The sequence below is a fragment of the Dipodomys merriami genome, unplaced genomic scaffold (genome assembly GCF_024711535.1).
Source record: "Dipodomys merriami isolate MVZ:Mamm:240054 unplaced genomic scaffold, mDipMer1.0.p SCAF_92, whole genome shotgun sequence".
Classification (NCBI taxonomy): domain Eukaryota; kingdom Metazoa; phylum Chordata; class Mammalia; order Rodentia; family Heteromyidae; genus Dipodomys; species Dipodomys merriami.
In genome coordinates, this window is record NW_027206535.1 from 2,248,609 (window position 1) to 2,259,567 (window position 10,959).

Genomic DNA, 10,959 nt, shown 5'->3' on the forward strand with positions numbered 1-10,959 from the left:
TTCAAATCAGCTACTCCAGAAGACATCTTCCAGTAGAAAAAGACTGAGAGTAAATTTACCTCTTGAAATCTCTTAAAAGCCATCACAGAAAGTCCCTTTTTGGAGAAGCATTCCTGATTGATTTATCACTGCTAAATATAAGGTGTGACACCTCCCTTTGACCTTTCTAACTCTCAGAATCTCCTACAAGAAGTTAGTTCTCAGCTCAATTCTCCTCAGAGGATGGGAGTATAATTAGTTCATCATCACCATAGCCCTATAATTTGTAGCCTGTCATATCAGCAGAGGTAACTGAAGGGGACACTGAGGTCAGTTGCTTAGAAAGGTTTTATTGATACACTTGGATAGATGGGGCAGTAGACAGATGGAGATAAAATAGAGATAAAATAGCCCTGAGGAAAACTCCTACAAACTGAGGAGAATCCAGCCCAAAGGTATGGCTTTCTCCATGTCTTCCTGTTTCTGATGGGGTCTGCACAGCAAAGCAGGTAAGACAGAAGAGTTTAGAATAGAAAGCACCTCACAGAAATGATTGCAGAAAAACAACTAAAAGGGAAGCACTCAGGTTAAGGGCTGATGTCTGAGAATGTGCCAGTGGAGTGGCCAGGGCATGAAAAGTCAACCCTTCTTCCGTTGTCTTCTAATCTTGAGTGTGGGAACTAAAGAGAGTCATGGCTTGCTGCTTTTGAAGGAGGAATACAGACCCTTGATTGTGATATTTCCCTTTACTTCTGAGTAGGCTAAACCCTGACCCTATGCTGAAGGATGCTCAGAGTGTCCTCTGCCCTGGTCCTGACTTCGGATCACTATCTCCCTTGTGTGGTCATCAACCCACTCCCCGCTAAACTCTGTGTCTCCCTCATCCTGTCTTCCTGTCCCGCTGGCATGAGTGCTGCTCCAGTCTTGTTGTCCTGTCTCAGAACTTGTCCCAGTCTGGGCCTGACCTCCTGGTCCCCTGTTAAACCCGGTATCTCTCTCATCCTGTCTTTCTGTCCTACAGGGATGAGTGCTGTTCCAGTCCTGTCTTCCTGTCTCAGATCTTGTCCCAGTCTGGACCTGACTAACTGGTTCTGGCTTTCCTGTGTCATAGTTGCCCACTGTTATCTGTGTTTGACTGCTACCAGTCTGCATCTGGGTCTGTCCCTGTCCTCTAGCCCCTGCACTCTGGTTTGCACTCTGGCTCCAGCCCTGCTCCACAGTCTGGGTATATGATCCTGCTTGGGTCTGGATGTGTCCTCCTGTCCTAGCCTGGCTGGTCTGGCTCATCTCTTGACTATGAATCTCTCTCCCCCGGGTTGGGCCATGTGTGGACTCCTGTGTCTGAAAGCTGGTACTTTCTGTCTGATGATTCCTACCAGGATCCATAGTCTGGGTATGTGTCTGAGTATGTGGCCCAGTTTGCGTCTGATTGTGTCCTGTCAGAGTCTGGCTAGTCTGGCTCCACTGTTGACCATGGCTCTCATTTCCTCTGGTCTGGCTACAGGTGGACGCTTGTGTTTGGATGCCTTTGCTTCCTGACTGATGGTTCCTGCTCTGTTCCACTGTTTGAGTGTGTGTCCAAGTATCTGACCCTGCCTGTGTTGGGATGTGTCCTCCAGTCACAACTTGGCTGGTCTGACTCCAGTCTTGACCATGAGTCTCAGTTCCTCTGGTCTGGCCACAGGTGAACCCCTGGGTCTGGTTATTGGTGTTTCCTGTCTGACAACCCCTGTCCTGCTCCGTGATCTGGGTGTGTGTCTGAATCTGTGACCTTGTCTGTGTTGGGATGTGTCCTCGTGTCACACCTTGACTGGTCTGGCTCCAGTCTTGACCATGGGTCTCAGTTCCACTGGTCTGACAGTTGATGGACTCCTGGGTTTGGATGCCAGTGTTTCCTGTCTGTCTCTGCTGTATGGTCTGAGTGTGTGTCTGAGTCTGGGACCCGGCCTGTGACTGGCTGTGTCCTCCAGCCACAGCCTGGCTGGTTTGACTTCTGGTTTGACCATGGGTCTCATTCCCTCTGGTCTGGCCATAAATGGACTCCTGGGTTTGGCTGTTGGTCCTTCCTGTGTGATAGCGCCTGTCCTGCTCCAGAGTCTGGGATGTACCTCTCTGGGTTTGAATTGCAGTTGTAGCTGTAGTCTCATTTGTCTGTTCTCCAAAGCGTGACTGCCTTTCTGTCCTCCCCTCTCGGTCTTGGTGACGCTTATCGTCTCCTGTTCTCCGGGTCTGCTCCACATGCCCCGTAACTTGTGTCTGCTGGCTTACCCTCTCCTGTCTCTGGAACTCAGCTTTCCTGTCCTGGCTCCTATCCCGACCCCGGTACTGGGTGTCAGGCCTGGTCTGCCTTCCGGAAGCCTGTTCGATCTGGTCACGGCTGCTCCTCTCCTGTGGCTGCTGTTTCTCATCCCTCCCTGCTTCAGTGCTGATCCTCTGACTTTCCTGAAGCTCTTTTGAGGACCCAGAGTAGTAGCTTCCAGGTGCTTGAGATCTGCAGGCGCCTCCAGGACCCTTACTCAGTGTCTTAAAACAGGCTTGGGCAACTTTAAACACCAAGACTAGGAATTCCTTGAAGTCTACAGTCCCTGTGTGATCTTCATCCAGCAGGCGCAGGACTTCATCCACCGTGGCGGGGTCGTGGGGTTTCTGGGGAGAGGATGAGGCTGAATTAGCATACCTCCCCTGAGGAGGACCCCTCCTTGAAACAGCTCTACCCGCTGCAGACCAGGAGCCTGTCCCCCAAATCCCACCACAGCTTGCCTACCTACCACAGTAGCAGCTGTAACACTCCATTCCAGGAGTAGGAAGCGCCCTTTGTGTTATTCTATCCTCTATGTCTGGCCTACAGAATAATTAGATAAAAGTGCCTTGAAGAAATAAATGTGTTCATAATGCAACTGTCTGGGCTCCTGGGTTAATGTTTGGGTTTTCCTGAGTGCATTTCCTTTGCAACTGAGGCTGTAGTCTATGTGGTAGTTGCTCACACACAAAAAAAGCACAGCAGGAGCCTGGCCCCATGAGAACTCAGAGCACTTCTCACTGGAGCTCTAAGACTCTCCCGAGGAGTAGGTAAGTGTCCAGTAAGGCTGAGCATGCAGAGGCAGACTTTTGTCCTGATTGCTTTAGATGCAAAGCAAAGAGAGTAGAGAGCATCCCGACTCAGTCTGATTTGCTGAGTGGGGATCCCAGAGCACCCTGTCCCCCTACCCCTTTTCCCCAGCTATGCTCCAGAAATCTCATTTTTGGTGTAATCAGTGAGCAAATATTTTTGAGCTACTGCTTTGTGCAAGACAAGACCTATGCATCTGACGAATGATCAATAAATAATTCCATTTCAGACACACGTGGGAAATGTTCGCTGTGTCAAGATTAAGAAAGCAGCAATGCTTTTTCATTCTAGACCTTTACAAGTTTCTATTTGATCCCTTTTAGAGTCTTTTTTTTTAAAAAAAAAAACTCTTGTCTTGAAATTAGAATTAAGTAAAGCTAAGAATCAAATTGGAAGCACAGTTCTTTCACTAAGACTCAGAATATGTCAAAAATCCCATAACCTTTCTCTTTTTCTGCCCACACAACCCACAATCTCCATCAGTACCAGCAAGCCTGGCTTTAGCTGCTGCTTGTTTCAGTTCCCCAGTCAGAATTCCTACAGGCAAACAAGTTTTCTTTATTGACACCCTCCTTTCTTTATTGACACCCTCCTTCCCACGCCCCTCCTCCCCCCACCCCACCGACATCATACCACTATGACATTGGCAAACTCATGTTCCAAGAGCTTCTTCAGCTCCCCTCTGGTGAGCACTGTGCAGCCGCCCTCTGTCCTGGCATAGCGCCCAAAGGCCTCAATGATTCCATTAATGTTTCGCAGTAACTGAGGCATCTGTGAAGCCAATCTGGAAAAGGTGAAAAGCTCCATTATAGCTCCATTGGAGCCTCAGGTGTCTCCTAGAGCACATATTCATATTAGGTCTTTCTGCATCTTCACTTCTGCTCTCAGTCTCTCTGACTGCCTTCATCCTTTCCTCTGCAGTGCTATGTGTGTATGAGAAAAAGAGTCTCACACACACACACACACACACACACACACACACACACACACATAGGAGGGAGAGAGAGAGAGAAAGAGAGAGAGAGAGAGAGAGAGAGAGAGAGAGAGAGAGAGAGAGAGAGAGAGAGAGAGAGAGAGAGAGAGAGAGAGAGATTAGAGATAAGTTCCTGAGTCAACATTTAAGTGTCAGCCATCTGGGAGCTGAGCCAACTTGCCTTACTCTTTATGCCCCAGTTTACTTGTTATGAATAAAGAACATAAGGTTACTGTGAAGCCTTAAGGAGGTAATTCATTTTTAAAAAACACTTAGCAAATTCCTGGCTTATGCCAGGTGGTAGCTATTAAATATCATTATGATTTTGTTATACACATGCATATATAATTTGTGTACAAGTATATTCACTGTACTGCTCACAAAGCACTTTCCTATGCATCATCATATAATTTGTATTATCTCTACGTTTTTATAGGTAAGGAAACAGGCTCAGCCTGTTAGAATATTTGCCCAAGGCCATCATTGGAGAACTAAGAAATCTATCCCTTTTGAACCTAAATGTAATGGGTTTACAAAAAAGCTTCCTGGGGACAAGGTTCATTTGCCTGTTGTAGGGTTTAAGGTCCTGCTGAGACCACCTGAAAATAGAAAGCTACACACATGAGTCATGAGTCAAACTCTGTCTTAGCCTGGGGCCTAGTATGAATTCTAGGCACAAACTTCTGTTCTCTTTTGCCTCCTATGGAAGGCAATGGTGGCAATGTGGAGAACTGGGTGCCTTCCTTAGGTAAGAGGACTTTCAGTTCAAAGAGTCCAGTTGCTCTGGGTTGACCTCTACCTTCATCCTTGTGAACAGAAGGAAGTCCAGCTTGCACAGCAGGGGGTGTGGTATCAAGCCTGGAGTCCTGGTGACTTGTGAGGTGGTTCACAATTTGCATTTCCCATAGCCAGGAAAGGATTAGGTTGAGGCAAAACTTGGGTGAATAGGCAAGAGGTATAGAGAGTAGGAGCTACAATAAGCAGAAGAAACCTTGGAGAGACTAAAAGAAGGAGATGATATGATCCAAGCACAAAGGGACATAGGAGCTTCCAGAAGCAGGGACCTTGGAGATAAAAAAAAAATGCAGGAGTACTGGGAAAGGACAGCATGGGTAGAGACAAGAAAATGAGGGAAAGAAGGAGACTTGGATGCTAGATAAAGCACATCATTGTGGCCAGAGGACTGAGGATGTTCAGACTCCAGTTGGGCTGTGTTCATCAGGGTACAGAACTCAATATTGTTCAATATAGATGAAAAACACTTTTTACCTGTGTAACAGACTTTAGTCACTGACCTATAAACACGATAATACAATGACCTTTTAGTAATACTTCGGATTCTTGGAGTAAATCTGCAAACTTATTTTACCTATATATCCTCTCGGGTGGGGAAGGGGTTCAATTAAGCCCCTTCTTCCATGAGACAACATGAGCTCATTGTCTAGATTGGCAGAAGTAAATTTGATGTTGACCCCCCAGACTCTCAGCACTTACAAAGAACCTTCCAGAATCTTTTTTATTCCCCCTGATCCAAAAAGGTTATGTGGATGGCTCTGTTGCTGCTGCCCACACAGTCTTCCAGTGATAGGAGCTTCTGCCAGGCCAGCCTCAGGGAGGAGAAGAAAGCGGGGTTGCTTCATAAGAGCATCATTTCCCAACATGCTCTGGCTCCCAGATTTCCAGAGGCCCAATCCAACAGAGCACTTTCTGCCAACAGACAGCACTCATGGCTAATAACTGATGACCCTGGTTTTATGGACTCAGATCACCAAGACCCTGAGCATAAGAGAAAAAAGGTTCTTCAAGAAGGGACTTACCGAAGGTCCAAGCAGGATGAGACAAGTGGCTGTTAAGCAGTGTGGAATATCAGGTAGTGGGAAGAGAACCTTTTATAGAGGATTTAATGGAGCTTGTATTTTGGACAGGATGTCTCCACCCTATGGGAAGGCTTGATTCATCCAACATTCAACCCAGCCTAGCCCCACCTCCTATGGTCTGTTTCACCTCCTGACCCCATGCACGGCTGCATTTGTCTAATTAGTAGGTCTTTCCCATCACAGTTGGGGCTGTTTCTTCCTGGGTCTGTCCCTTCGTGACAAGGAGGCCCTTTTCCAGTGGCTCAGCTCAGTACTGCTCACCCTAGGTTGAGGTTCCAGTGAACTTTTTTTTAATTTTATTGTGAAGATGCTATACAGAGGGGTTACAGTTACATAATTAATGAGCACATTTCCTTGTTGAGCATTGTTACTCCCTCCTTTGTTTTTCTCCTACTATCCCTTAAACTTTAGTTTTTTTAATTCCTCTGAGCCTAAAAAGACACAAGCTTTATTTATTTTTATAAAAATGTTTAAGAACTTATCTACCTATTGTGGATTATTCTTTTCACTACCTATTGTGGATTATTCTTTTCAAAGTCTTTTTTTTTCTGGTAATATTGCTATTGCTTAGAATATCTTTTGAATTCTTTTTTGATGTTTTTAAAAATTATCTTTCATTACACAAAGGAGCTGCATTCCACAACATAGTTCATGAAAAAAGCATGTGTCTTGATCAATGTCGCCCCTTCCAACATTCTCACCCATCCCTCCCAATCCCCCCCTCCCTTACTTTTCTTAATTCTTAGGATATGTATTGAATTTTTTGCCATTTAAGAAAGCAGTTTCTGTGTACAATGTATCTTGAGATTATACTATTTGAGCTCTCCACAGAGTCTGTTACACTTCAGTTATGAATTCTTGGTTTGGAATTGCCTTTCATACCTGATTTTTGAGACAAAGAAAGCTAGTGTCATTTCTTTATGGTTGGGTCTCAATTTTTATTAAAAACAAAGGCTTACACCTTCCCCAACCCATGCAGTGAACAGGGCGCCATTTCACAGCTGCTGAAAGGAAAGTCTTGACATGTTCATATGTTACCTCTTCCTTGGAAAGAGAGAACTCAACTCATTGATGAATCTGCAGGTGTTTATGGAAAATTAAGCCTTGCTCCATTTCAATCATAAGGCTAAGGCTGTAGGGATACATTGTTGTATATGATGGCAGCGGTTTCAACTCTCACAGGGTTTACCGCCTGGAAATCCCAGGAGAGAGTTCTTGAGATGTTAATGGTAATGATCATTTTTATTTGATTTGATTTCATCTCATTTTTGTACCATCTCATTTTATGTGATCCCCATTGACAGTAGTCTGAGGAGAGCAAACCTTATTTTTATCAACAAGAAGCCAGAGGAATCCTCAGAATCTTCAGTGAAGAAGAGATGGGCTGGACGAGAGTCCCTCTGACTCTAGGCCCCTCTTTTCTCTATTACAGCACAACACTGCCTAGTTTTCTGACTTTGGCACTTTACTCCTCAGTACATGAAGGGCCACCATCACTGAGGATGCTGAGAAGGAAGTACGGTGAGCTCTGAAGCCAACTCCCCACAGGAGCTTTGGCAGGAAGTATACATAGCTTCTTGTGGCTCTGGGTGGGGTGCACCATCTTCACCATCCTCACCTACATGTCATCACGCAGCAAAGGAAAAGGAATGACTGTCAGGACAGGAAGGCACTGTTAAGGGGCAGTGGCAAAGTCAGCATGAGCTCCAGGATGTTAGGTGAGCAGAGCCTTGCAAAATTAAAGACGACAGCAGAGCAAGGGGCAGGCTTGGTGATGGTTCTTACAGGGAAGATCTAGATCCAGTTCCAAGGCAGAAGTAGGTGGGAGAGCTGGCTAGGGCAGAGAGAGTAGAGTCTGTAACACTTGGGAGCAGGAGGGAAGAGGCGCGATTTCTATAGTAATATTAGAGATCAGAGAAGACCCATGTGAGGGCAAAGTTGAGGAACAGGAGGGATTCCACCTTCCTTCTGAAGATGATATTCTAAGATTTAATGGAAGGGGTTCAGAACTTAGTTCCAGAACTAAGAGTACACGTGCTAGGGAAGTGAGAAGCCAGGAGATTTCTCTATAAGGTAGCTATGAGATAGGTATTATCACATCCAATTTACAGATGTAAAGACAGAGAGAAGTTAGGTAAATTACCCAAGGTTGCATGCCTAGAATGTGATAAAATTGAAATAGAACTGAGGTTTGCCTGCCCACAAGGCCTGCATCTTTACATGTGCCTGGATTAGGACAGAGCCTGTGGATAGGGCTGGCTGTGAGGAGCTAGGGTACCATAGAAATAGAGGTAAATGAAATTGTGTTTGTGGGGGTTGGGTCAGGGAAGGGGATAAAGTACACAAGTGGGGTTGGAGATCAGGAGGTGCAAGAGACCTGCCTGACAATTTTCAAGTGTACAAACTTGTTTGTAATGTTTGTGAAGAGTTGTTCTAAGTTTGTGACTTTTCCTTCATGGTTATATTTTATGGGTATGCTGGAGAACAGAACCAGGCCATGGACCTGACCAGAAGTCAGACTCACCCATGCCTTGGAGTAAACAAATAGCTTAAAGCAACAGAAATTTGTTTTGCATTTTGATTGACTTCTCTTTACATATTTTTCTCAAATAATAATTCCTGACCTCTAATGGATTTATTTCTGTTAGATATAGTCCATGTTTGCTACCCTTAGTGGGCTACAAATAAGAAATAAGATATGCTTTCTAAGAAATTGATCTAATTGAATGAATAGACAATGTACACCACAATTAACTAATGATAGAGGGCAGAATTTCATACGATATCAAATAAAAACTATGGTCAAATACCACAAGCTCTGACATAAAGAAGCAGTGGCCAGAAATATAAGAAATCAGAGCCTATGCTAGCAATACCTCTCTATCTATGCTCAAGTTGGTCTGCTGGCTTATTTTACCTTACTTTATTTGCTAATATTATGTGTCTACTATGTGCAGAGAGTGTGTTAAGAACTTAGACACATTTTGTTTAGCTATCACAACTTTGATGGCAAAGTTACCACTTCAAATTCACACATTGAGAGGAGACAGAAAGAGATCTGACCACTGTACAATATATGCCTATGTCAAAATACCACAATGACACCCTTCTGTATAATTAATACCCATTAATTTAGAAATGCTGTCATTTAAACAACTGATCTGATTTCCCCAAGATAGAAGACAAGTGGTGAAGACAGGATTTGCATCTAAACTTGGCCAGGTTCAGAGTCCAGTCTTTAACCCTTTTGTCTTATCTTTTGGTTGAGCTTTTTGAATTTAAAGTCTTGTTGTTTCCTTTGGTGTAAAAAACTTAACTCAGTGCAATGTGTTCCAATTCAATCACTGAGTGAACTGGCTGTGGGACTGCAGAGGATAATGAGTAGGACAAATTCACAATCTAGTAACCCTGTGGATGCTGGAGGCAAGGCCAAAGGAAAGAATCCTTCTTATACTGATTCCTGCCATCTCCTTCCTCTGTGCTTCAGTAGCAAAATCTAGACTGGTTGGTAAAAGTCAATTCAGCCCTGGAGAACACCTGGGCTTCCATGAAGGTGATACCTTCTCTTGGTTTTTTTTCTTGCCCTACATCATAGTCCCCATATATTGTCAACTCCAGACTTTATCTCAAGGAGGAATGTACTTGACATACATAGACTGAAGGAGGCCAATGTAGAATGTTCCAACAGCATTGCCTTGGTAAGTGTCCTTCATCGATATCTACTGTCAGGTCTCTGGGGATGGTTGGGCAAAGGCAATAGAGCAATACCAAAGCTCCCTAGATTCTATTGGATCAAGTGGCAGGTGACTAGGTAACTGCTAACAGCTCTGAAGTAGCTTGGCTGGCTTTCTGAATACTTGTCATTTTAATAGCAGCCACACATTCAGCCCTTAACAAAGATGTTCACCAGAGTTATATCTTCACCTAAGAGCACACAGTGGTGACAGGAGGCACTGGGCATGTCTGAAGGGTGGTCATTCTTGTCTTTCCCCAAAGTTACCAGACAAGAAAATGCCATGATTCTCTGTTTTACTTTTAGAAATGAATAAAACATCTGCAAACTGTACATCTGTTGCCTGGAGCTGCTTGGGTGGAGAGAATACTTGCTGCTACCTGTTGTCCTGTATTTTAACTGATAAAGTGATGGGGAGTGGTTCTTGGAATGGAGGAAAAGAGTGAGAAGTCCTGAGCTTTATTTTTCTCTCTCTAACTAGAACCTTTTCTCCCCAACACCCCATGTAGATCCTCCCATCTTGGAAGCCTAGTCACTCAAGTTCAGCCCTGGAAATGCCAAGAAGGGTTAGCTAGACATTGAGACTTCTCTGCTGACACAGTATGAAGTGACTTATCCAGTGACTTAGTGAGCTCTATTGTTAGGCCTTGTGGGTCTTAATCCCTGACCTGACAGGTTGTGTTGGCTCTTTTATCCCTATGAGTTCTAATCCAGGCAGGAACACATGGCTCATATGATCATTAACATTGTTTGTCTGGACAGGAAAGCTGAAATCTGCCAGATCTAGGTGCCAAATCTATAGGCAGAGCTCCTGGAACAAGCAAACTGGAAGGTTCCAACCTTTTTCTACCTACTGGGAAAAGAAGAAATATCACAGCCGGAGTGGTGGGGGAAGGCAAACACTTCCTTGTCCTACTTTACCACTTCTATGAAGTCCTGGTGGGGCCAGAGATTTGTTGACTTATTTTCCACCCATGCCCTTACTCCTATCATAATCTCTGGTAGAAAGTGCAGCTCTATCATTCCCCCACTAAAGATCCCACCTCCTATGGACTTCTTGACTTTTTGTGAGCCCTTCTTTCTTAAATGTTTCCTTTTCATCTTCTGCCCACAGAGGCTCTCCACCAATCCAGAATAATTTTTTTTTGAGAAGAGCAAACATTTATTCAAACAACAAACACAGAGAACTGGGGAGGGCCAGACACTGACTAGTCAGAACATAGAGAACACAGGATCAAATATGTCTTTATAATGTGTTTCCAAACTATCTCAACCATAGACCTTGCCT

At 44.5% G+C, this 10,959-nt stretch overlaps 1 protein-coding gene across 1 annotated transcript; it reads right to left on the bottom strand.

Moving 5' to 3' along the window:
* Positions 1–753: 753 nt before the first annotated feature.
* On the bottom strand, positions 754–3,859 carry Crnn (cornulin). The gene is made up of 4 exons (XM_070013792.1): positions 3,722–3,859; positions 1,452–2,625; positions 1,099–1,283; positions 754–981 (listed from the first exon to the last, which is right to left on the bottom strand). The coding sequence occupies exons 1-4, from the start codon at positions 3,857–3,859 to the stop codon at positions 754–756; spliced, it is 1,725 nt and encodes a 574-aa protein (XP_069869893.1).
* Between the last annotated feature and the right edge of the window lie 7,100 nt (positions 3,860–10,959).